Below are 27,417 nucleotides of genomic sequence, written 5' to 3' on the forward strand. Positions count from 1 at the left end.
CAACTATAAATCAGTGTGTGAGTGTGTGTCAACAAACGGCAAGGGAGAGATTATTACCACAGGTGATAGAGAGTAGAATAAAAACTGAATATTAAACTAGAGACAACTTGTAACTATAGCTTTGCCCGGACAAATTGTATATATATATATATAACAAAACAAACAACAAAATCTATATATATACATTATATATATATATATACATTTCATTTGAAGACTCACCAAATACAAATAAATCGAAGTTGATATTGTCAAATGCAGGTTTTATACACTTTTATATATATATATATTCGTTCTTGATGATGTTTCTACCGAACGATCTTCTTTAAGTTTATTTGATTAATATTCCTCTTTATATGAAATACTTTTCCAGTAGCATTGTAAGGTAAATTATTAACAAAACAATATCTGAACTTTACTTTATGATTGTATCCGCATAGCATTAGCGATCGTTTTCTCCATCGGAAATCTGAAAACATCTATTGCATCTATTCAACTGATACTGATTTATCCAGCGGCAGCTGAAAGAGCAACATAAAGCAGTGCGTATAGATCTTCTTATTATGCAGCGAGCTACTTCAAGGAAAGCAAAGAATTGTCCGACTCACCTCGACAACTCCATAGAGGAACTGAAAGAATTGCACATAGGACTCTGGTTCCTGTAACGAATAAATACCCCGCAAATAAATACCTTCATTTATCTCTGTACATCATCCCTTACAGGGTTACTCAATAGTTGACACATCGAGGCAACCATCGAGGCAACCATTGTCATTTTCCGCGTACATTCGCTTGACACCCAAGTACGTTTCGGATGCAGTAGTGGAGAAAAGCAGTAAAAACACCCAGTCGGAGTTATTTTAATGCACTTTTTAAAATGTTCCAAATGGCATACGCGCTCGGTGTTAAGCATTTTATTCTAAGACATGAAAAAGACGTTGTGAGAGTATGACAAAATTAATCAACTTTTTTTACCTTCTCTCTCTCTCCCTCTCTCTCTCTCTCTCTCTCTCTCTCTCTCTCTCTCTCTCTTTCCTGTGCAACAACACAGTACACGATGTGCGAATTCTAGTCTTCGTATCGAGTGATAATTAAATTAAAAACAACCCTCCAACAACAGTGTTTTATTCATGTTCCTGAGTGTTACTTCTAATCTGCTGTGTTTCTGCGCTCCTGTCGTAGAATGTTCGTTATTGTTTCTTGTTATACTTTGCCGCACAATTGTGAGGTGTTGATGGAATTTCTCTGTGATTACACAGCAATTCAAACACACCGATCGTGTAGTGTTTTGCATGCACATCGCTATTTGCTTCGATGTTGCCTGCAATCCTGCTTATTCCTGTTACGTTTAATTTAGCTACATCGTTCAAGCACAAAGAAACAAATAATAAATATCCATGCAGACACGTACGTGTGTGTGTGTGTGTGTGTGTGATGAACTTCATATATCATCGTGCCACTATAGACAGCATTTCAGTTAATTTTCTTCCAAATAAAACATGAAAGAAAACTCTTCGCAAAGCGCCATAAAACAACAGTACATCTGTTTTTTTTTTGTTTCTATCTCCTCCTAGCTATTGGGTTCAGTACGGTTGAGGAAGTGGTGCGGGGTGACTCTTTCAGTTTACAGTTAAAACGGTTTTAGTATTCAGCACAAAACATTCTGCACAAACATCGTACGTTATTTTGTCGTTTTGGACAAGCGTTTTTTTTTTTTTGAAAAATTCGCAAAACAGAAGGAAAACAAAAATAAACAAAAGAAAAACAAGCGCACATGCATTATTTACAAAAACCATAACGGGGTTTGCATTTATTTATTTTGGAAACCGCCTCTATAAGGAACTGATAACTGTTAATTAATCTCTACCGTATTCCGCGGGGAGGAGGGCATTCGGGGATGGTTCAAATGAGAACACAGATGAAAAATGGCATTGTTTAGTATAAAATAGAAAGATACAGAGAGAGAGAAGGAGAGAGAGAGAAGGAAAGAGAGCTTTAACGCATATTCGTGATTTTCAGATTTTACTCTATCAAAGCACAAAAAAAGAACGAAGCGAATGAAAGTAACATTGCTGAAGAGAAATAGAAGGACAATGGAAGGAACGGTATAACAATGATCTCTTATTTACAACAAAACCAAAAGGTTGTGCCACAGATGTGGTGTGGTGGTGCGCGTGGAAAACAAACCCAACGTATGTTCATTGTGTGAATGTGTTTTTGTTGATTGATCGACTATCGAAAATCCTATCGTAGTAGGCATTGTGTTTTTGTTTTTCTTTTACATTAAACATCATTCCAAACTCACGAAAAGGAAACGGTCCTTATTCAGACTACCAGCATGCGGCAAGTCTTTCATTCGAGGTACTTTTTGTTTTGTTTTGTTCAGAAGCAGTGGTTCATACGCGTGCAAAAGATCGTGATGTTTTCACGCGTGTTTGTGTTTGTGTGTGGTAATTGCAAATGGTGGCTGTGTGTATGTCTGCATCGATCTTTCTGGGATCTTTCTGCTGATTAGGATTTGGCAAATGTGACGCTTGTTTTGTTTTCCCCTCGCAACAAAAATCCTCCACCACACGAGCTCCCAGCAAGCACTTCCCTTTTTTTTCTGGGGACAATCAATGCTAATCACGCGTCGCTTCTTTTAGCAGGAGTGCTAACCTCTAGAAACAAAAGCCTTACATAGCGCAGCACGCCAATACGACGACAATAGTGTGATGGTTCGGAGTGAGGAAGGGGGGTTTGTGGGAGGAAGGACAGGAGCAGGGTAGAAGATTTAATTTACATGCTACAACATATTTCAAAATGGCTGCGCCGAACGGGTCACAGTTGGGAAAAGGAGTACTCGTGAGCTCGGATCCGCTCACACAGACGCTAAATGCATTCTTCAAACAGCCACCGGGGCCATTAGGTTAAATTTTTTAGTTTGATAAAGTTTTCCATACGTTAGCTTGGTCTTCCATACTAGTTCCTCTCATTCTCATTTCTTAACTTCACATCATTCTTCTGTGTTTCTTTTCATGCTTTTACTTATTAAATTTCACGGCTACTAGTTTAGCGAATTGCTTACAACACTAAAGATTTAACGGTTTCTTCAAATTTGGGAAATCATCCAGTCTATTCTGTTCACTGTTCATATCCTAGTGTCCTACCTCAATACGCATACATTCTCGCGTTTGGTTCGGTTGTTTAGCCAACCGAACAATACAAACACCGCCACACTACGCCTCATCCCATTCAACCCTTCCACCTAAACCTAAAGCGCCTAAACCTGCTAGTCTTTTCGTCTTTGCGTCTCAAAAATGGCCACCGTTCGGAGCGCGCGTTAATGGGTACACGATCGCACCGCATGCCTGTGGAGAGATGTGCTCAAACGTTTGTATATAATGTATATAGTGAATGATGTTGGTATATTTATCTAGTCTTCATCCACCGGTCTTCCCATGATCAAGAAAACTCGGCTTTTGCAAACGGAAAACAAACAAAACCCAAACATTTTCAACCCCTTGCCGTTCATTTTCTTTTGTCTCGCAAATCTATTACCATCTAACGCTGGCCGGGTGGCCGCCCGCTTACCAACCTATACCCCGATTTCTCTTCTTTGCAAAAGAAAAAAAAAACATTTGACAATGATCAACAGTCTTTAACGATTCCTTTCAACTCCTTCCATTCATCGCAATCTGCATCTCTATCTCGCTCTCTCTCCAACTCTCTCTGTGTTCCCTCTCTCTCTCTCTCTCTATCTCCCACTTCTTTGCAAACGTTACATTCTTTAGTATTAGGTGTTATTTTGTTCTGTCACTGTCCTCCTTTTCTCTATCGGTCTCCATCCCCATATTCCTATCACATCAAACACTCTTCGTCCTTATTACTGGTTACAGGGTTACCGCGACTTTGTTTCTAAAGGACGAGTAAAAAAAAGAACAGTGAAATAACTCACAATAAAATCAAGTTCGCATAGTACACGGTACATAATACATATATAATATAATAATTTATAAATTAACTTCCATCCGGAGGACATCCTGAAAGGTGGGGAGCACACTGGGCGGGTCACACCACTTTCTAAACCTGAGACAGTCTTGTTCTTGCCTATATATGCGGCATACGCGGGTTATGCATGCGCAAAATCATAAAATCTAGCTGAGTTCGAATGGCAACACACTGCTAGCGGTGTTGCGCCCTATTCCTTCCTTGCTTGAGGTTTATCGGTTGTTAACACTTAGTTCCTTCGCCTAACGGTGGCTACAGGGTGGCGACACGAAAACGTACAATATAAATATTACTACCACCGAGCAGTGTGTGTCCGGGCAGGGAGCCGTCCACGTGCAGGCGGCTGCTACTCGAATCCTTCCCTAAACTCTACGATGACTTGTTCGCGTACTGGATGACGGAGCTCATCCGTATCACGGTGGTGGCCACCTGAGGTTGTGTTGTTGGTGTTGGCGATGGTTGCCGCTGTTCCCGGTGGCACGGTGACACATTCCGCAGCACTTCCAGCTTTACGGGCCGTTCCTCGTCCGTACATTGCTGGTGCGAATAGTGGGCCTGCTGACCCGCCTGGTGGTGGCTCTCCGATACGTGCTGCTGGGGTGGAATTTGATGGTGATGGAAATGCTGTTGATGATGGCCGGAATGAACATCCAGGGGTAAGGTTTGCTGCTGCTGCTGCTGCTGCTGATGCTGTAGACCGATCGACTGCTGTACGACACCGTAATGCTGTGACGTCACCGTACCTACCGACGCCATCTTCGGACCGGACGATTGCTGCTGACTGTCCTTGAAGTACAGTTTCCGTTTGCGCGGCGGCAACGTGTTGTTGTCCCTGTCGGCCATTAATACTGAATCGGATTCGGGTGAGGATGAGCGATCGGGTGACTCCGGTGAGGAACGCGGTGGTGTAAGCAGATTTTCCGTACCAGCAATGGCCGCCTCCACCTGGCGCACAATATCACTGGATGAGCTGGAAATAGTAGGGGTTGGGAAAGCGATCGTCAATCATTTTGTTTATTCAATGCGCCGATCTTTCAATTTGCTGTTTGCGAACTTACCGATATTCTGTAATTTGTGATGCCGGTGCAAAGTATCCATGGTGCTTCATAATGGCTAGGGGTTCGTACATGAACTGACCCGATGTGGCCGTTACACCCGTACCGGTCGGTTCGAGAAGCGTAGATGAGGCACCTACGGCCGGTGGGATCGACAGGACCGATGAGGACGAGGAAGAGGAGGACGATGAGCCGGAGGACGGTGGTGGTGTGACTCTGGTGATGGAAAGGGCAGCCGGTTGTACTGGTGAGATCGAACGCTGCGGCTTTATATCGGGACAGAACTTCACCTCGGTGCAGCCATTTTCTACCGCAGCCGCAATGGATGCAGCCGCCAGCAGTGCGGGAGCAACACCGCCGGTCGGCATACTACCGTAGGCGCGTTGTAATGACTGATCGAACGAATGGGCCATTGTGTCGTACGGCGGTACTTGCTTATGATCCATCTCATCCTCATCGGCATCGTCTTCTTCGTCATCCTCCTCATCAACACTGGCCAGCTGACCGTCGTCGTTTATGCCCACGGACGATGATGCCGTCGACGGTGGAGACGGTGAGGATGATTTCAGAATCGTAAAGCGGCTCACACCCGAACTCTGCCCGGAAGGTTCATCACTAGACGGCGCATGTTCCGTACCCTCGGTGTGGCTCATGCTGGAGGAATACTCGAACGAGCTGTTGCTGTTGCTATTGCTATTGCCACCGGATGGTACCTCCACCGCCGAGGATGCTGCTGACCGTTCAGTTCCACCAGCCGAATCCTCCTGCTTGCATCCACCTTCCGCTCCCTCTTCATCATCCGGCAGCTCATTGGCGTGACCCTTAATGTGAGCCTCCATTTCCTTCTTGCTCTTAAACGTTTCGTCGCAGATCGTGCACTTGTAGCATTTGGCTCCGTAATGCTGCACACGGTGCAGCTTCAGTACGTGGTTGTAGCCAAAGTCCCGGAAACAGATATCACAATGGTACGGCTTTTCACCCGTATGCGTCCGGGAGTGTACCTTCAGCTGTTTGCTACAGGTAAATCCCTTACCGCAACCCTCCACTGGGCATTTGTATGGTTTTTCACCTGCAGCAGAGAAGAAGAGATAATCGTTTAAACCATTAGAACAAACGAACCGCTTTGCACATCGCTCGGTAGAATGCTTTTTTGTCAGTACGCAGCCAATTAACCAGCGTCAGGCACCATGCGTCTCCATGCACTATTGTTAACAACTGGGCGTCTCCATCGAAATTGGTTGTTAATTATTTTACTTTTTTTGAAATTGTTTTTTTTTTATTTGCGTGAAATTGTTGTTAATTTAAACAATTTCATCCAACGAATCCTTGTTTAAATAATTTATAGTGACAAAAAAAATCGATTAATTTCAAAACACTCCAATTACTTACCGGTATGTGTTCGCATGTGAATGACAAGCTGGCCCGACTGTATGAACGTTTTTCCGCACACGTTACATTTGTGTGGCCGCTCGCCGGTATGGATGCGCATGTGCCGGTGCAGCTTTCCGCTGTGCTCGAACGCCCGGCCACAGATCTCACACTTGTACGGCCGCTCCTTCGTGTGGATCCGCCGGTGCACTTGCAGATTTTCCTTCACGCTAAACATCTTATGGCAAAATTCGCACTCGAACGGCCGCTCACCGGTGTGGGTGCGATAGTGCCGCACTAACCGTGCCGGCACGGCAAACGTTTTCTTGCACACATCACACTGGTACGGGTCGGGTTGTTGCGTGCCGAGCGAACCGGTACCGGCGGTGCTGGCTCCGCTGACTATCGCTGACTCCGCGAGCTTGGCCACCGGCATCTTCTCGCTCGCCTGCTGCTGTTTGGCATGAGATTTCATATGGCTGGTGTGTGCGCTTTTGCTGCCAAAGCTAATGTTGCACTGGTCGCAGCGAAACTTGGAACTGGCCGGCGGACTGCTCAGCTGCGCCGGATAAGCCGGTTGCTCCGGGGAAGAGGATGCTCTTTTCTCTTCCAGCGGTGACATCGGTGCCCCGTACGTTCCGGGCAGCATTGATGGCTGGTGGTTCGCTGACTGGCCCTGCACCGGTGGATTAAGCATGATGGTCAGTTGACCGTTACCATTACTACTACTGCTGCCGTTGCTGCTGTTACAACTCTGCGGTCCGTTGCTGATCGTTAGCCCATTGGTGAGGCTGATCGTGTGATGTTGTTGCTGGGGTTGGTAGCCATTCAAGGTACCGTTGCGAGATGGCTGCCCCGGTACCGCGTACTGTTCCGCACTATTTGCATCGTTGTAGTTAAGCTGCAGCATTGTACCATCCGGACCATGTTGAAGTTGCTGCTGCTGCTGTTGCTGCTGCTGCTGTTGTTGCGTCATCAGCAGGGGAAGGCCAGAATAGTACACCATTTTGCATAGATCTAAAGGACAGAAAAGAAATCGAAATAGTTATTAAATTTTTGTTCGTATGCGGAAGCTAATAACTATTATAACGTTGTCCTTTATCTATATGTATCCATCGCATAAATGCTTCATGCCAGATATATTTATATAATTCGAATTAAAAGGTGCTGGTGGCATTAATTAGGTACAAAATATCCTACCAGCATCGCTAAAGATTTGTAGACAATCTATTTAATTTTAAGAAATACCCAGACAAGAAGGTGGGAAGAGCTTTTCGGCAATCCAATAATGGTTCCAAATTTAGCACTTGAGCTCCGCTTGAGCATCCGTCAGTTTCCAACCCCATTATGCCGTAATCCATTCTGCTGCTGATGACCTTATCACCGCGATAGCGATATGCTCATTGCAACAGGCCTCTTGCCGAAATGATCGTTCTACTCCGAAAGTTCATCTAAAGACTATCGCCGCAGCTACTGTCACCTCCAATCAATTATTCGCAACTCTAGCATGCAATCCCCAGTTTGCCAGTGTCTTGGGGTGGAAAAAACCCCCTCGCCATTACACTCAAAACGGGAGCTGCTGCTGGACAATAAACCCGAGCATGGTTTTGCAAAAAGGGAGCAGTTCTTATCAAACCCTCAAAAAAATAATAATAATCACCAAACAAAAGCCACTTCTATCGTCCGTAAATAATTTCCCGACCGGGCATAATAACGCAACCGCAACGGCAACCGATCGTGTGTGTGCGATCCTGGCGGGATTCGATTAGCACAACACACAGCCGGCCGAGTATGGGCATGGTCTTGGCGAAGGGCATGGTTTCGAGCAACTGGGACGCGCTCAGCTCAAGCACACAAAGGTCGTTCCGCTCGGGGGCATTTCTCACCCCATCCATATCTTGCGATTTCACAATCGTCGTGTACCGGCAGTGATTAGCGTTGAGCTGAGCTGAGGCTCGCGTCTTCCTTACCCAAAGATCATCCGTCGCGCATCGTTAGTGGCACGTGGATGGGAAGCGGACAGGCTTTTGATTTAATATTGATATATTGTTTTGTTTTTTTGTTCTTTTTTTTTTGCTTGCGATACTCGACGCGGCCACCGGTCGGTCGAGGTTATTCGTCAGCAGTATTTTTTTTTTTGCTGTGCGATAGTTGAAGATGATGATGTGCTTTATGGGAATGTTTCAACGCGGAATACAATTAGTTGCGGAATTGTAAGAATAAAACAACAACAGCAAAAAAAAGGACCCCATTATCTTATGGAACTCCACGGATTGGCGACAGCATTATCAAGCCCATATATGCGTGATTTGCGTTTCACGCCTTGGACTGTGTGTGTGTGAGTGTGTGTTTTTTTGTTATTCAATCGACACTTTGTGGCCCAGTTAGAGGAGACACGGAGACAATTTCGAATTCTCCCAACTGATAGTTTGTTTTTTCCCCCAATCTTTTTTCGCTCTTCTGACCTCTGTGTGTGTGTTTTTTTTTGTTGTTGTAAATTGTGCTTTAATAATGTCTATAATCTATGCGTACCGAACCAGCGTAAGTCCGATGACTTCAGTTTGGGACGGTTGAATGTTTTGTTCCACGTCAATCGCAAATAGATTAATTATAGTGCAATCACTATTTAATCGTCCTACATCAATCTGTTCGCCTTTTGTGACATGTACCAACCCTGGAAGTCTTGAGAATATTTTGTTTTTATGCATGTGCACTTCATAAAAACCTTTCTAAATCGAACATTTATCAGTGTGCTTATATGAGCTTGTAACTTATTGAAAACCAATTTAATCGAAAAATTACAGTAAAGCACAAATGACTCCCGACCTCATTTAGTGAGCTGATTAAGTGAAGCATAACTAATTATTAAAACAATTATGAATGCAGGAAGTACCTGTTGCGGACAGGAAGTCTAAAGTTTCTTGTTACAATAACAGCCAACATCAAGCTAGTTTGAAATGCATTCCGAAATACATGCTGACTGTTGTTTCCGTTGTGTGTTTTTGTGTTTTTCTTTTCTTCTTCGGTGGTTTAAATATCTAACCTTCCAGATAGTATCTAAATCAATTGGCATTGTGACAGCTCACTTACCATTGAAGGATAAAAGCTAAGTGAGTGGACATTTACACTGTCCAAATATGTACCAATCATGCGCTCATGATTATGTCTCTTTGAACACTACCTTTGTTGGTACACCGTTTCTACGCAAACAATTCCAAACACCAGACCGGCGAACTCGCTGGCCACACAGCTGGTCCAGCGATTGGTTCGTTCGGGTTGATTTGAATTGTGCTTGTAACGCTTTTGAGATTATCCTTGACAACGCCGTGAAATCTAATACGATGTGCGAAGATAAAATCAACGTTTCCCCATTTGGGTCGTCCACGCATCGGCATGCTTGTTATTACACCCATGTAATATGACACTGCCGTTTGGGGGAACGTTTGGGTCCGTAACAGGTCTGGGCCAGTTTTTGCTAGGTTGGCAGTATGCGGCGGTCGTTCAATTTACATTTCATCAGCTTCTTGGCTGGAGGCTTTGCTTTAGCGTACGGTGTTAGTAAACTAATCAACAAGTATGGGATAACATGTAAAAGTATGGTAACATAAGCGTGTTAACCAAACATTTTGGATTGCTACCCTAACGTCATAACAATGGGGGACAACTTTCGGTCAGGTTATTTTGAATGTCTAGAAAACAGGTAACAATACTTTTACTACTTGATATTATTTGTTAACGCCTTTAAGGTTTCAAATACAATCAAGACTAACGATAATGGGAAGAGTCAAAAAAGTGAGCAATGGGTAAGGTGCCCCAAATATAGGAACTTCTGTAGAATAATGTACACAACAACCAAAGATAGAGTGGGAGTCGAACATGTGGCCACAAGAATTGAAAGAACGTGTAGCTCCCACAAACGGGTCGTCGTAAGCGAATGGCGAAATCGCCATCTTGAAATAAGCAATAGTGAACCAAGAAGCAGGAAGTGCAGTAGGATGTGGAAATGAATCGTGGAAAGAAGGTTAAAAGTTTCAAGTTGATTGAACATGAGTGCGCTGACGAAGATGGATTGCACTGTAGCTAGGAGCCTTCCCAGCAATTTTCATTCCCAGCAGTTAATATCTTAGCGTGGAACTGCTGTCCCAGAGAGGTGAAGAAATTTGGCGATCACAAATTGCTTAAAATTTGTAAAGATTAGGGCCGGAAATCACCAATTACCGAACATTATTGCTTATTTTAATTGTTTGTTGCGAATTACTGTAGAGAAATTCAGTACTCAGTAAGTTGTGATATTTTTAGATCTCAAAAAAAATAAATAAAAAAACATTCAAAACCTATTTAACTAAACCAATTTTTTCCTCATTCAACAATAATTAAGTAAATAGTTATACACATCCAAAATTGGTATTAAATAAACTTAGAAAAATATTTTTATTTTTTAAACAAAAAACTTGTAGAAATCCCCTAAGAAACTAAATGTGTTGAAGAGGATGCCAGTTGATCACTGATGAGATTTTCTTCCACACTTTGTGAATGGATATATTCCAACATTTATAACAAAGTTCCAAAACCTCCGAGCTCCGTTAAAATAGCGAGTTTTGAAAGTGCTTCTATTTCTTCTAAATTCCATTTCCCTTCACAAATCGTTACCTTCTGCAGGAACTTCCTTTATTTCGGTGCCCGATTTGGAAAGGATATTCTTGATCCAGTCCTGTTGCGCCCAGAGATCAACATTGTCTGCAAAGCTGGCCGCGGCCGCTGCCGCTGCTGCTGCAGCAACCACTTTTGTTGTCGTGGCCGTTTCCACACCTTTCTTCATGCTGCACAAAACGAGCGCTGTGCTTTAAATGCAGTCGAACATGCAGATGCGCTTATGCCACACTACACGGTGCACCTTACAGCAGTAAGAATATTTTTCACCCAGAACGCTTTACGGTTAGCACAACATTTACGACGTGTGATACACCGAGGCAGCAGCTGTACACTTTTGAACTTTCTTTAATCAGGAATGCTCTCCACCGAATGCTGCACTTTCCATTTGTTTGATTGCAATACACTATCTACTCAATCTACCGAACGCAGTTACGCTACTAAAACAGGCATGTGGCACCACTATTACAGATTATAGGAACTATGCTTCACTGTAACGAGGGGATTTGAAAACCTTCAGCATGCTTTCTCCCAATTTTCACCCAACATGACACGTTTCACTGCCGGACGATGTCTTCCAATTACTTTGCTCTGCTTTTGGTTTAAATCATGTGTGCCGCACTATCGGCCACAGCTACAAAACCGTTCTCGTACGCCTCTTTCGGGATTTGTTTTTATTATTTCAGAAGCAAACATGCATCTACGACCCAACGGTGTTCGTTGCTTCCAGGTGATTGAAGTCCTTTTAACACACGGTACTATACTGCATGCCTAGCGCATGGTTTTGCCCGTTACCGAACCGAACTGTGGCCGCGAAGAATTCCTATTTGAATGAACGCGACCAGCAAGAAAACATTTCCACGAGGGTACCCTTGGTGGACACCGCCGTTGTGTGGTGGTTGCTGCGTAGTGCACCGGGTTTTCGGCTGCGCTGGCTGAATTTGGAACCTGACTGTTGTAAAGTGTGCGCTGTTTCCCAGTTCTCCCCTTACTGGTACCTAAAACAGCAATCGAACAGAGACGCGACCATCTTCCCCGTGTGCTATCTCTTTTCGTTTTGAGTTCCCTCTCCCTTTCTTCAGCATTTTCACCCTGCGTCCGAAAGTCGAGCGTTCGGTTCGGAATTTCGGAAAACATCGCATCGGCCGCGATTCGCGTCGTGTTCGTACAGCTTCGACTATCGGTCGTCGGATGTTTTCGGTTGGCTTCGTTCGCGGTTCGGTTTTTTACCATTTCCCCTGCGAAGCGGGCGCGAGCCTCGGCACTGCACTGCATGTGTATTTTATCATGATAAATTTGAACAACTTGAACAACTTCCAAAACTAGACCATATCAACGATCGAAATAAACTTCACAAAGTCTTATTAGCAACTTTGTAAAAGGAAAGGAAGAACTATCATCCGGCATTGCATCACCCAACCAATCTGAACAGCTTTAAACCATTGGTCAGTAAGTCAGAACGATCAGATATTCGCATTCGTATATTAGTTTGCCAATTGGAGAAGAAAAGCATTAACTAGAGTTGTATAATTTCATTTTAAGAAAATAATAAATTAATTTATCATCCACAAGCCACGTCATCGTTACAAAAATTATTTCAATTTTAATGTGTTGTTACTGTGTGCCACTTACAGCACTTGAAAATTCGTCCATTTTTAACGTCTGTTTTATAAATCAACTAGAAAATAAATAAAGACTCATTTTATAGTACTTCTCGTTAGAACTGTCTGGCCGTAACCTAACGATCTCTATGCCCTAGAAACGGGTATCGGGATCTTAACACCGCCAAAACACCAATGGCTTTAGTAACAAGACTTTAGTAAATAACATCTCTTGGCGGCTTTGATTGTAATTTTTCTCACATACATTACAAACATTTCCTAATGATTGCAAGCGCTATAAATGAGTCTTGACCCGAGATAGCCCGTAATGCTCAATGTTATGCCAGTTGTGCTCCTTTCCAACTGTTCTGGAATGCTCAGTGCGTATTTAAAAAAAATGCTTGCAAGCCGGGCATAATTAGCAGTACAACGCCATATTGCATGCCTGACCCACCGACACAATCATCCGGAGCTCTTCACACTCATCTCAAGGTGGAGTCCCACAAGATCACCCCTTGGATAACCCTAAGAAGGCCGACCCGGCCAGGATCGTGCCTTATCGAAGTTTTTCGAATGCGCGCGCATGCAGCACACGGTGCCTGATTGATGGTGCGAACAAATTAGGAAGTTCCATGTGTTAAGGCAGCACACCCAATTAAAAATTGCGCACGCAAAATTTCGAACAGGAAGGCGATCATATCATTAATGGCGAATTTTCACACCATATTCTATTTACGAATCACATCTCACTATCTGCTGGTGCTGCTGCACGCAGTAGGCCGAGCTGAAGGAACGGCACTAGACACAATCGTGCAGTTTAATGTGAGGCGGCAAAGCAGTTGTTTTATAGTTACCGTGGTGCCGGTATAGATGAAAAGGGGTCTATTTGTTTATTGTCTTTAAATGAAGAAAAAACAAGGACCACACCCGGAGGAAGCGCACCGAAATCATAAGCCGACCGCTCGACCGTAAACACTTCCACGAAATCTACGACGATTAAGTTCGACCGAGTAATTGTCAGATGTCGAAGTTCGACCAAATACCTCAAACCCTCATTGAGTCGTAAAAACGATCGTTTTTACAGCCACAAAATTAGTGTTATAATATTGTCAACTCCGGAAGGCCATTTTGTGGAATTAAACCAACATCAAATCTCCGCTGAGCAGAGTCAGCATTAAAACAGGTTGTATTGCCAAGAAGGGGAACAGAAATAAAAAAAAAGAAGCACGCAAAACGCTAAGCAAATGGTCAACATATTAAAGGCGGACATTCATTTTTGCGGATTTATTTAAACCACCTTTCATTTGTGCGAAAATTCTCCGCCTTCTTTTTCTCGACCAAGCAGTAGGTGAGTGGTGAGACCCCGATTGCCATTTCACCAACAACTTTGCCAGGACGGTGTCCTGCTGCCGATCGTTGTGCAAATGATTGGTAGCGGTCCGGTAACAAACAAAAACGACACCATCAAACGTACCTTCTCTTCTACCCCGTGCGCTAGGCAATGGGGCCCACTGGTGCCAAATGGTGCTAGCAGGATATAAGGCATGGTGGTGCGTTTGCTGGAGCAACAACCGGTTCCCGCTCGCGATCGTTCAGCGAGGCCAATCCGCATAAAGCCGGGGCCACCCGTTTTACAGTTTCGACCGTAGCTCAGGAAGGGAGGAGTTGACCAAACACCGGCAATAGGCCTGCTGCCACTATTCGGTGGCCCAAAACCAAAACCAGCTGGCAAAAGGCGGAAGGCAACTTGATACGGAATTTGGGGTTTTTCCTAGCTTTATTCTTGGGGCTTTCAGGGAGGGGGGGGGGGGGGCCCAATTGTTGAAAAACACTTGCACCATGCAATGCCAATCACTGGAAGGAAGAGCCGCCAAGTGTGTCGAAGATTTATTGTGGGCAAATGATAACAAGGTTATAGACGAGTGCAAAAACAAAACCCAACAGACACAGCACACAACCGGCGGTACAATGCGTTGGTCATGGACACGGGTCTACAGAGACGTAATACAGCGTAAATGACTTCCAGGAACGATCTCACTTGCTTATCTTTCCTGTTTTTTTTGTTGGCTGTTCCTGCCGATTTTGGGTCACGATAAGACGGAAATCAGGAGTCCAAACGTGTTTAGCTGCTGCTGTTGCTGATTATCGCGGTATTATTACCTAATCGGCTGTTAATTCTAACGCTCTTATCGGAGCACAATGGCAAAATTAGTTCAATAACCGTAGTCTGGCATCGACATCCGTGTCCGCGTAGTTGCATAACTCCTAACTCCAACGAACTGCGTCTTAAAATAAGTCATCTACCAGAATGGTATCAAGAGACATCTCCAATATCTTAAGATATTGAGTGTCTAAAGGCACAGTATCCGCAAAACAATTATACAACAAACTTACCGCTCTCACCTGCTCAACAAGTTCTTTATCATCATCGTCATCAACATTCGACCTCCCCCGAAATCCCCTAAAAATGTTTGAAATTCGTTCCCAAAACGTTCTCTTCACCCACCACCACCAACTCCAACGCCTTCCCGCACCACGCACCAATTGCCGGTGCTAAACATTGTGGTGCGCCTTTTAGTTCTGGAATGTTCGTTCCCCCGGGGTTTCGTTCGCCAATTAGCATTATCTTGCGTGCGCAATTTGGGCCGGCCGAACTTAGTAGCCAACATTCGCGCAAGGACCACACGTTATCACATTTTGTTGTTTCCGAAGCGAAACGCGAAAACTACACGATCCCGACTCTCCGGTAACGCCAACCGGCCTGACCTGCCCTGTTTCCGTGATCGCCATTGTTGTTTTCTTCATCGCACTTTTGCGGTGGGTTGTATTTTGGAAATGAAATCTAAAATTGTACTGTAAAACACCTTTCGTTTACCCGCACAAGAACGTTCGGCCCCAATTTTTGCAATGTTTGACAACAAGGGAAAGAGACGACAAACAACAACTGAAAAAACAGATCGTCAGACTTTCTGAAGTTGACCGCTGTTGCCATTAGTACATTTGGCCGATTTCTGTGCCCGGTTGATGTTGTTTCTGAGTGAGTTTTTTGAGTAACAGAAAAAAGCGAAGTTAAACTTGCAACCACCGAAAAAAAAAAAGAATGCTCAGAGCTCTATAATAGTTAAGGAAAGGAATTGAACTGAACGCATGACAGTAAATATGTGCAACCTTCATAAGATTATACCCGATGATTCGATCGTACATAACGTTGCCTATGTATATACACACTTTTTTGTGTTGCTGCCACCAAAGAATTGCAACTCAAAAACAACTTCTTTCGTACATGGCGAATGGTGAATCGATGGCCAGCAGACAGAGCAGCCGTGGTAATTGTGGACGCAATGGTGGTGATACGGCTGGATAGATGATGGCGAAGAGGGGGGTGGAGGGGGACGGGGAGAGGAGAATGGTGGAGGAAAAGAATGTGGAAAGATGCGAAAAAGAAGGTCGGCACACCGAAAAAAGAACAATATTCACGCGCCACCAAATGCTGCCGAAATGTTGTGCCGTACCTGCTTGGCTTCTGGAGCGCTTTATTTAAGGGTGGTTTGGTGGTGCCTGCCGCGCAAGCTGAAACACGCAACGAGCGGCGGTACGAGACTCGCTTGGAGCGAAACGTTGTGCCGTACCTCCACGTGCGAATCGAAATTTTCGAACCTGAAGCCAACCCCGACCGATGAGGGTGAGTGCACTGCACGCTGGCTGCTTGATTGCTGTGAGGATGAGCGAGAGAGAGAGAGAGAGCGCGCGCGCATGGGGCGAGTTTGAAAAGTGAGCGAGTGAGAGAGTCTCGCAATCGGAGGGGTGAGTTGCGACGGTGTGAGTGCGAGCGATGGCGTGCTCCGATACCCTGCCACCCTGCTTCAACCCCCTCTCATACCGCACGCATCAACCCTCTGGGGAAGGCGCTTAGCAGGCAATACAAAAGTTCGAGCGATAGGCGTAGCAGGCGGCGGTTATTCATTCGAAAATACCTCGACCTCGTCAAGTTAACTCGCGGTGTGGATGTCTTTTTACACGGCCTACTACACACCGCCCAGTGTGTCTGTGTGTGTACGTGATTTTTTCGTCTCTCCCCCTTTGGTGTGTTCGCTTCGTTTGGTTTGCTTCCCTGTAGGAGGCGCAAGATGATACACAACATCGGGGTTGTTTTTTTTTTCTTTTGGTTGCCGAGATGCTGACGGGACAATTTTCTATCGGAACTCCGAACTCCACCACCGTTTGTTTGCTGGTGCATGTTGGTGCAAAATGTTGCATATTATTGCACCAAAATCACACGAATGGCGGGGTGGGTGTACAACTTGCCCGGGGACCTTTTGTTTAAAGTTCATGGATTTTCTTCCATTTCTTGCGCTGCGTTTGTATGTAACCTTGTTGTTGATTTTCCAAACCAGAAGTGTGTCGAGTTTTTTTTTGGGGTTGTTTTAAAGAAAAAGGTTATCGCGAACGACACGCAGCTAATGGTGCACATGGAGCTGACTGAAGCCTTTCTGTTGAGCCCAAAATGGTTCGGGTGTGCTTGGGCTAATGGCCGATCGGAGTCGCCAGTCGAAATCTCGTGACCTCCTAACCATGATGCGTGTCCGCAAGTAGGCGCCAAGTTTTTTTTTCGAGAACAGATCCATCAGGCGACACCAGTGTGTAAGAACTAGTTACAAGGTTCGTCGAACTTATTCGGCGAAGCCTTGTAGAACCTATCGCAAACTCAGCCAACTTCAAAACCTTCGCTCTGAGCATCACATTCTAGGCATCGCCATTTTGTCGTTCCCAATGCAATGGAAGAAGCGAAGGGGGGGGCACATATTCAGATAAGCACCTACCACCCGGTCGAAATTTTTTTTGCTCAACCAGGCGGGAAAAAAGAAGGAAAAATGACTGTACAATAACCACCCAACACTGACCACTCCAACGTGGTCGACGCTAATTTTCTTGCCGAAAAATCCGAAACTTATCGGTGTTTGCGTGCGAGAGCGGTGTGTTGTCTGGTGTCATCAACGCATTTGTGGATCCCGCCTCGTTACTCGAACGGTCGGAGGGGTTTTCCCCATTCCATGCTACCCCCAATCACCACCGACGCCGACCAAAAGCAATCATCTTGCAACCTTTTTATGCTTAGATGTTCGATTTTGCTGCCTGCACACTCATACAAATTCAGCAACACGACACCACGGTGGAAGAGGAAAAATAAAACCATCAAACAATGAAGCACAACACGCACACAGGCTGAAACTCAACTCCCCGAAAAAACCAACCCCGCTTTCCCCCTTCCACCTATTTACGGTATTTCCATGGACGTGAAGAAAAATGGCGGAAGCGATAAAAAGCGACAGACACCGAACCAGCGAACCAGGGATGGGTGATGGAGGGATGAAACATCATGACGGGGGTGGTTGCAAAAATACACAACCTTTCCTAAGCCTACCGTGCTTAGGGCGCGTGACTTAGACGGGTTCGATATGTGCAAATGTGCGTCAAACAAGCGCGTGTGTACGTGTGTGTATGTGTAGTCGCGCTGGTGGGGGCAACTAGTAATAAACCCGGCAAACATTAGAGCGACTGGGAAGGAAAAAGATACCCCCGACACATGCGAAGAGGTCATGAATTTTGCCAAAAAAGCAAGCCTAACCATCTCTCTTCCTCGGACCATCATTCGGGTGGAGGCATTGCGTTATACGGGGATGGCCTCCCCAAAAAATGAAAACACACACACACATACTCCGATGTAAAAGGCCATCTTTACCGAATTGTGGAAAGGGCAGGTCAGGAATGGGTTGGAATCCGGCCGAAACTCCACACTGTTCCGTACAATCGCCTAAGAGACCTACCGTTTTATCGGCCTCAAGTTGCGCACTCATTCTCGCTTTCTTTACCTTGTGCCTTTTCTCTCTCTGTCTCACTCTATCGCTCTCTCTCTTTCCTTTCATCCCCTTTCCTGCCAAATGTAATTGGTACAATGGAGAGCAACATTTTCCCGGCAACGCACGGACCACAAAGTAGCAGTGGAGTTCCAAACGTACGCATCCTGCACACACACACACACATAAACCCGGCCGACTTTGAAAATGACCTCCAGCGTGAGAGGGCAGGAAGACGGCACAGGGTGAGATGAGATGATGGTTTTGCGGAGTCCGGACGGAAAATTGTGCATACTTTCCGGGGCCCAACATTTGGTGTCTGGCCTGTCGCGTGTGTGTGTGTGTGTGTGTGTGTGTGTTCGCGCAAAAACCACAACCACACACAACAGCGAACGCGTTGTAAAAGGAAACGATCCCTGCGCGTGATGTACCGAAGCCGAGGCCTACTGCGAACGTCGGTCCTCATCCTTCCCGAAAGTTGGCTGCGTACGTGTGTGTGTATGCCGCCGAATCCGTGCAACGGGTGCGAAAGGAAGACTTGGATGAATGTTGGTGAAAGCCTTCGTACAGCGCTTTTATTTTGATCGCTAAGCGAAGGATAGTGAGATGAGCGGGAGCGTGATGATGTTGCATCCCGATCCGGCTCAGGAGCACCAGGTGGAGGAGAGAAATAAAAGAGCTGGAGCATCTTCTCGGTGGGAAAGGGTGAGCTACATGGAGGATGTGGTGGATGAAAAGCTACAGCAGTTTCGAAACACAATGGAAGATTTCGTTAGTGTTCGGTACTTTACAGCACAAGAGCAAGAGAGCGCATCATCTTGCGATCGATCCGGCAATGCTAAGCTCTTGTTGTATTTTAAGCTTTTGTCCAAAACTGTTGACCATGAAAATGGCAACCCTTGGAGGATACTCCTTCCGCTGTATGGAATGTAATTCTATCTTAGGTCTGAAGAAGAACTACATTAATGATTGCCTCTTTTTTCAGGAATTCTTCACTTCCTTGAAGAATACTTTCCTTGAAGGACCTCCAATACCTCGAGCAAAACAAACATGTCTAAGAATAAGAAAGCCCAACTATTTGCAAAACTCAAACCAACCAATCCAGTGGCAGGATTTGATAGAAAAAAAAGGGTAACAAATCCCACCCCACTATTCTTCGGGCAGGCGCATTTGAATTGCATGTGCAGCGGAGCTATCGGACGGGAACACGGTGGAACTATATTCGCCACGGGCGCATAGTGCTTGACGGGTTTCCTCTTATTGCCACTTTCCTTTGCAAGCGACTTCGGTGCATATTGGTTGCAGCTGCAACACTGGAAAGAAAACCATTCACCCCACCCCTCAACTGCGCTAGATGTTCGCGTGACTACACGCGGGGCACAGACATTGGTGCTTCGCCTGATGTGCGTTGTTGCTTCCCTTTTGGCTCTTTTCATTCGCGAACTGCACTGGACTGCAACTGCCGCGGAGCGACTGCGCATTAAGCAAGCAGCCCTCGAATCGGATGCAATTTTATGCAACTGTACAAGTGATTTCAATGCAACTGTGTCCCCCGGGGAGTGGGGAGAGAAAATGTTGCAACACAAGAGTCCTTGCTGGGCAGGAAGGTACCGCTGGACCATTTTCGTACCGGAGAGAGAACAATCTGGCTGATATTGGACTACCGAGGTGCTTTTATTCGTCGAAAACAACAGGAAGTAATTTAGATTTCTTCCTTGCGCGTGTATGCGTGTTCCTTTCCAGCATGCCTTTCACATCTAGAGAGGATAGGTCACGGATAGGCCGTGCAGAAATCGCAGCATAGAAACGGGTAGGAATACAAGCAAACAAGAAAAAAAAAGCACAACAACGATTGCGCAAGATGCGATGGATGATGGATGGGAGTCAGCATAAACTTCTGCCTTCTGGTTTGGCCGTTGGACCGTTTCTAGTTTGCATCTTCGCTCTCTATCTTCTTATCGCATCGCAACGTAATGTTTGTTAGGCACAGGAGAACGAGAGCGAAAGCGAAAGCGAACTCTAATGGCCATCGGGGCGCTTGAAGGAAACAAATGAAGCTGCCTGCCTGCGGACACACATAAAACAAACGCATTCCCTTCGATATATCTGAAGGGTTTTTTCCTCTGGTTTTGGTTTGCAAATTGTAAGCACATTAGAATTAACCTCACCTTGTTCTCTTTACTAGACTTTATGTAAAAACTGAAATAGCTCACTAAATGGAATTTAGACACGCCATTCTGGAAGAACTGGAAAACTCACCCGAATGCACGGTGTTGCACCATCAACCAACAGCACTGTTTGCCACTGTACTTTACATATGAAAAAAATCCCAACCCCAAACCGTTTGTTTTTTTTTTTCTCACACAATAATATCCCGAGAATAATACTTCCTGAACCTATCGTAACATCCAACCGAACGCGAATGATTTTCTAACGCCACACGGGTACGCGGTTTACCAACGGAGTCGCATCCGAACCACCCTGTGTTTCGCTCGCGTTTGTACGCATAACCATTTTCAAGGTTAAAGCGAAGAAGACACCAACAGTGCAGAGCCAAAATGAAGCCGAAAATTGCAAGAGAAAGAGAAAGAGATGCACAAATCGCTTCTCGTATAGTGCAAAGTTGTGTAAGAGAGAGAGAGAGAGAGAAAGAGAGAGAGAGAGTGAATAATAGAGGGAGCGAAAGAAGGAATCCGCACAGGCACATCTTTATTGTGGAATCTCTTTATCAATTCAATGTGAAATTTTTTTCTGCGTTGCAAATATTATCCAGCATCGCAGCATAAATATGCGCTTCTTAGTTAAATTTACAACTTTAAACTACAATTCCGTGACATACCTTTCGTTTTTCACTTCCGCTTGCTTGCTCGAGAGGCCTGGGTATTGAAAATGGACGACGCCTGGTCTTTCACTTCCCCAAACACCGGCAGCTACTGTGATGGTGAAGATTAGAGTTCTGCTTTCCACGCGAAGCTCACCAGCAAATCGGTTGCTTTGATTGCCGCTGCATGTTGCACATTGGGACGCAAAAAAGCTACCAATAAATTACATCTGCACATCACTTGCACCTACTCTTCACCTCAGAACAACCGTAACGCTCGTAACGCTCGCGTAACGGGGCTCGCTTTTGAACACGTTTGCGTACTGGTTTTGTTACACTTGATTGTTTTTTTTTCCGCTAGTTTCAACAAACTGCTCCACACTGGTCCAGATACACACTGGAAATTAATGCTAACTAACCCACACACACACACACACACTAGAAAAAGGTAGCAACCAATAGCTATTGTTATTACACTGCACTCGTTTTCTTTTCTCTTGGCTTGGAAGATCAATCGGAAAACTTTGATTTCGGCTTACCATTCGAACGTAAACGCAACCACTGAATGGGTGACGCGCGGTAACGTCCTTTCCCGAACCGACGTGCTCACTTTCTTTCCTTCTAATCTCACGCTACCGACGCACACGGGTGCATCACCGACCGACCGAAATCAGCATTGAATCGCAATAGGCCGTGCACACGGTGTGCGATTGATTCGGGGGGGTGGGTAGCAAGTGCGCCACCCAACACACTTAGGGGATCGTCACCATCAAAGATCTAACACTCACTCACACACTGCACGGCACAGCAGTGATTAAACACTCAAACGCCGCGAGGCACACGCAGCGAACCGACGAGCAGTAACAAAAACAGAAAAAAACGTCGCACATCCACTAGATTCGCTATTGACCTAGGCTTTTTCCTTAACGGTCAGATTAGCATCAACCGTGTGTTTATAGCACCAGATATCTACACCTCTACACCGCTGGCCACTGCTCGTCGCCGCGTTTCGGTATCATCCCCTCTACACTGCCCTCTACAAAGGTAAGGGTGGGGGTAGAATGGGGGAGGTTTAAGCTTGCGAGTGGTTGCCAAAATTGTGGTACCATCAACCGCTGCCCAGAGCATCAAATGTTCAGTTTATCAGTGGCGATTCCTCCCGGTTGTTGATTCACACAACTCACGCTTGGGCGAGATTTCTTTCACAAAAGCACCTCACCACTGGGACAAATTGGTTCCACACACTGTAACGTCCAACGTTCGTCCCAACGTTGATCGCTTGTACTTGTACGCAACGAAACACCACCGGTATACGGTGTGCTGGTTTGCTGGTTTTCGGAAGAATGCGCGAATTTGGCGCTCTCACTTGGTACCCTGCGCAATTTCGCTACACACTAGCGTGGTTCGTGCTTCAATTTGGTGTCGAGTTTCGTCTGCCGAGATGAAAACGCCACCGTAGCGTTCATGCAACTGTTTGCCTTGATGCTCTCTCGGTAGGCAACACACTGTCGCTGCGTTATTGTTACTGCTCGCCCGGAAAACTGTTCAACAAAAATTCGCTTCGCATATTGAAACTCCACAGCGAGCTAGTGTGGCATGCACCAGTGCTGCTTTGCTCACGCGTTCTAGCACTGCGCCTCCATCACCATCACCATGACTCCGCTGCAATGCGAAGCTGGTGGATGTGTATACCGTACGCTTACTCACGCCGAGATAAATAGGCAGGCGTTGGAATTGTTGGACGAATTATTTACACAATTGTTTCACAAACGCACCGACCCAATGGTGGACATCATTGGGTAACCAAACTGCATCCACACGGTGTTCGAATTCGAATCCTTTAATTAAAACAAACCCCAAACTTCAAGGATATGTTTCGTTCAACCGCTCCGCTTTCTTGCTTGCTTCGAACTGACAACCTTACGCACACCGATGCGTTCCCGATGCGAGGCCTACTTCCTGCTACCTCACCAAAGCACGTCATTTACGGCAGTATCGTCAATGCGCGACACATCCAACGGTCAGGTTGGAACAAAAATGCTTCAAACAAACAACAAACGCGCGTTTGCCTACGGTAACATATAATCGCTTCAGTGTTTGGGCCCCATCGACAGACTAACCAACGCTCTCGCATCAACATCATTAGCTGCGGATTCGGCAGAAGGGCCCCAAACATTGGGACGAGATGTATTTCTCAAAAAAAACGATAAACAGGCAACGGGAGAAGGTTTTTGCAGCGAAAGGGAAGCGGCAACATTGGCCCTCCGCCCATCATTATGGGGACCCATCGCATCCAACCGACCGTCCGTTATATTCGTCGTCGTCGTCGTCGTAGCTGTAGTCTTTGCTAGTGTAGTCGTGATATGAATCGAACTCAATGGCAGACCACGGGGCAATGCGAATACACGGGGCGGTGAAGATCGAAACTCCCGTGTCACCACATCACAGGCACAGGCGGATGCCAAGAGGCGGACAGACCGGTGAGGCAGCAGGAAACTAAACCCTTCATGTCCCTGCCGTTCCCCATTCCCCATAACGCCGTTCGGTTCTAGAGTGCCCTCTACCTTTATGCCGTGTGCGCCATGTACAACGGTTGATGCTTGTGCAAAAGACCCGAGGATGAGGAATAGAAGCGACAAAAGGAAACGCAGCAGCAGCAGCAACAACCCCGCTGGCCAAAAAGGGCAAGAAGCAGGGCGGCGCAGTGCGACGGTCCGGGGACCGGGCGAGTGTGAGCTCGCAACAGACACACCAACCAACACACACGGACGTACACCGCCACCACGAGCAACCACATTTTTCTAGGGCACGTGGAGGTACGGCACAACATTGCGCACCCGCGGACCGTGTTGCGTGCGAGTGTGCGCGAAGGGCGTTGCGTGCGGTTGACCAGGGTGGAAAGCGCGACGTTGCTGACGTCACGCGCCGCAGCCGATGCCGATGCCGACGGTTCGTGCGTTCGTTTCGTTCGGCTACTTTTAGGGTGGGGAAAAATCTGCCCCTGCCTGCGAGCGATCGGGTGCTGTTCGTTCGAGAGGGGTAGGTTCGGGTTTTTGGGCTGCTGTTTTGCGAAGCCGTACTGGGAAATAGTGCAACTTTGCACCCGCGGCACAGAGAAACGTTCTACAAGATCGAGCGTTTGTGAAGATCATTTGAAAGAATGTTTGCCCCGAAGAATGTTTGTGACAAAACAAGGGGGTTTTTTATTTAATATGCAAGTATTACTCAATCTCATATAGTAATGGTCGTTTGTTGCATTGTTGGAATATAAATGTCAACTTGCTTCGCTTAAGACAATCAGATGGATGTAAAATCAATCATAATATGCACAGTTGCACAAGTAAGAACTTCACCGTTCCCGTGATTACCTCCCCTGTAACAAATTATAGCCCTCCTTCGACAGAAGCGACTTCTGTCGATATAGTAAAGCTAAAGTTCATAAGAATCACTAAGGAGGCTGAACGTTGGATAGAAATAAAGACCTCAAAGCCCGTCATGAGACAAAGACAAGCAAAAATATGTTTCCTTCGGATTTCACGCGTGAAATCGTCGATTTGTATAGAGGATACATATTTTTGCACCCGTTAACCTCACGATTATTATGGGGGCACTATATCCTTGGAATAACTAGCTGTCCGGAATGGTATTTAGTCTCCTGCATCAAACGACCCTTCCTCCAAATATAACAAAATATGTCAAGTGTAAAAACTGAAAAGTAGAGAGATCGGGTATTAACGATAGGTTAAAGTAAGGGCATCATCAGCAGTTCTATTAACAATTATTAAATTAATTTATAAAGCGTTATGGTATGAAGTCGTCCAGCAGCAAACATCAGCATCCTGAACTAAATATTTTAACTTCATTCTAAACTAAATTTGAAGCTTGAACTTTATGGAAAAAATCAGGTTCCAACAGTTACAGACGTCCATAAGAGATATTAGACAAGAAAAATCCTAAAATCTCTCACAGTCAAGATCGAGAGAAATGCACTTTGAGAAATGCACTTTGAGAAATGCAGTTTGTTCCCACGGCACTAGTTTACAGTACACTAATCACCTAATTTCAGAGATCTGTCGCAAAAATTCCGTGGCTGAATGGTAGAATCTTCAAGAATTCTAAAGGTACCTCCGGTATCTGACACACTCTGAGGATATAGACATGCATATAACTATAAAATGGTGGTAGCACCTTATGAAGCTCCTGATTGTAATAAATCCTGACCTTCACAGGAGTAATGTACAGATAGGAAGACACCTTTGAAAAGGTGTTCAAACTTAAACTTTCTTCTGATAAAAAAGTACCTATAACAACATTAATATCAAGATAAGCGCTAGAGTGCCGAAAGGCAATTGATCATTCTTAAAGTCTAGTCTTGTGCACTCAAATTATCTTGAAGGTCAGAACAGAGGTTTTATTTACACATTTCCAGCAGTCACACACTTCTGAGCCTCTGAGATGTGGACTCTATCCAAAGGTTATCAAAACCTCATAATTCCATTTGATGGGAGGATGTTCAGAAGGATTTTTGGTCCCGCATGTGTGGAACGGCAAAAACAGACCTCTACCCTCGATGGTGTAATATTTACGGCTCGTCAGGCTCCGGTAGTCTAATCATGTCATTAGATTGACACCGGACGACCCGGCCCGTTACCGCTTTCGAGGTCATCCGCATCGACGGCAGATGCGTGACTGGCCAAAAAATGGAAGGGACGCAAGATTTGCAAACGAAGATGTACGAGAGTGCGCGGCTCAGAGGACTCCTTCAGAAGGCCAAGCTCGCGCATGATAAGTAAGGGAGTTATCGCATAATGTCATGGGGTTCGTTAAGTCACGCATACAAATGGTGTCTGAACTACCCAATCTAGACAGATTTTTTACGCCGTTGACAAAAACTATTGAGGTTCAAAAAGGACCTCTTCGACACCGGAAGGGACACCACAGTACAGCTAATTTAATTACGGTGGCAATGCACTATTAAATTCTCTCTAATGACTTCCAAGTCGCGCAGGTTCGAAAATCTATAACGACCGTATTTATATCACCTAACACTAGCTCAAGCCTGGTGGGCTAAATTAGCATGCCGAGGTGAAAGGGCAATGATGTGTTTATTAGGTTCCACCAACAGCACGCTCAAAAACCCCGCTAGTAAACATATTTTAAAAAAACGCAAAGTGTCGAAAATGGCCGAGCGTACGTGCATGAATACACGGCGCAGCTTGCGCACGATCATCCTAATCGCCAAATTACTTCATTTTGGTAACCTTAAGCCCCCCCGTTCGCTGGAAGACAACGCGTATTCCGCTGTGGCCAATCTGCACATCGTTTTGCAGTACGATTGGTTGCTCTTTTTGGAAACAAAACCATACGAAAAAAACATGACATCACCGACAAAGGCAGTGATTAGTCCGTTTGCCTTGGCCGCCAGAAACTTCCGGGCGGGCGACCCACATGAACGCCAGTGGAGCTGGTGGAATCTATATTGCAGATAGCGTATTTAATTTTCACTCCTTTCACCTCACATTGAGCGAGCACGTGCTGATATTGCGCCAGACAATAATTCACAAACGCTACGCGCAAACATTACATTTGCTTCACCTGCCAACGGTGACTCCATCAGGGGGGAGCAAATCAAAAAACCCCCGGCGTGGGTAAAGACGAACCGAGAGTTTTAACACGCACGGATTAACCAACATTAGCTAATAAATAGAACTCGCGTGCAAAATACAAGGGAAATCAAACCGATGCCCACAATGATTGGTGAAGGTGTTTTTTTATTTGTCTTATTATGGGCCCCAGCCATCATAATCTGAAACATGAAAGACACCTGACACAGAAGGCGTCCTATTATGTACATGCGCCAATCGGACTGGTTTTTGACGAGCCGCACGTTTGAATTTTAAGGCGTCGTAGGTGCGTAGCATGGGAATGAAGGGAGGGAGGGAGGCATGCAATGGAAGAATTGAAGCCGCACCATTACTGCGCGATCTTTTCGTTGTTGTTCGATGTTTGCTCAGGCTGAGGTCCTCGTCTTGCTTGGTGCACTACAGCACGGCCAGCGCCGGGAGTTGTTTCGGTTT

General features: G+C 45.5%; 1 protein-coding gene across 2 annotated transcripts; it reads right to left on the minus strand.

The window, feature by feature from the left end:
• Window positions 1–885: 885 nt before the first annotated feature.
• LOC128305365 (Krueppel homolog 1-like) lies at window positions 886–21,436 on the minus strand. Of its 2 annotated transcripts, none has more exons than XM_053042766.1 (4): window positions 21,359–21,436; window positions 6,435–7,430; window positions 5,049–6,114; window positions 886–4,960 (listed from the first exon to the last, which is right to left on the minus strand). In XM_053042766.1, exons 2-4 carry the CDS (start codon window positions 7,417–7,419, stop codon window positions 4,360–4,362), a joined length of 2,652 nt encoding a protein of 883 aa, XP_052898726.1. In that variant the 5' UTR covers window positions 7,420–7,430; window positions 21,359–21,436; the 3' UTR covers window positions 886–4,359. The 2 variants fall into 2 exon arrangements, with proteins under 2 accessions (XP_052898726.1, XP_052898725.1); XM_053042765.1 differs by lacking the exon at window positions 21,359–21,436 and adding an exon at window positions 11,064–11,232.
• Between the last annotated feature and the right edge of the window lie 5,981 nt (window positions 21,437–27,417).

The sequence above is a fragment of the Anopheles moucheti genome, chromosome 3 (assembly GCF_943734755.1).
Source record: "Anopheles moucheti chromosome 3, idAnoMoucSN_F20_07, whole genome shotgun sequence".
In the NCBI taxonomy this organism is placed as follows: Eukaryota; Metazoa; Arthropoda; class Insecta; order Diptera; family Culicidae; genus Anopheles; species Anopheles moucheti.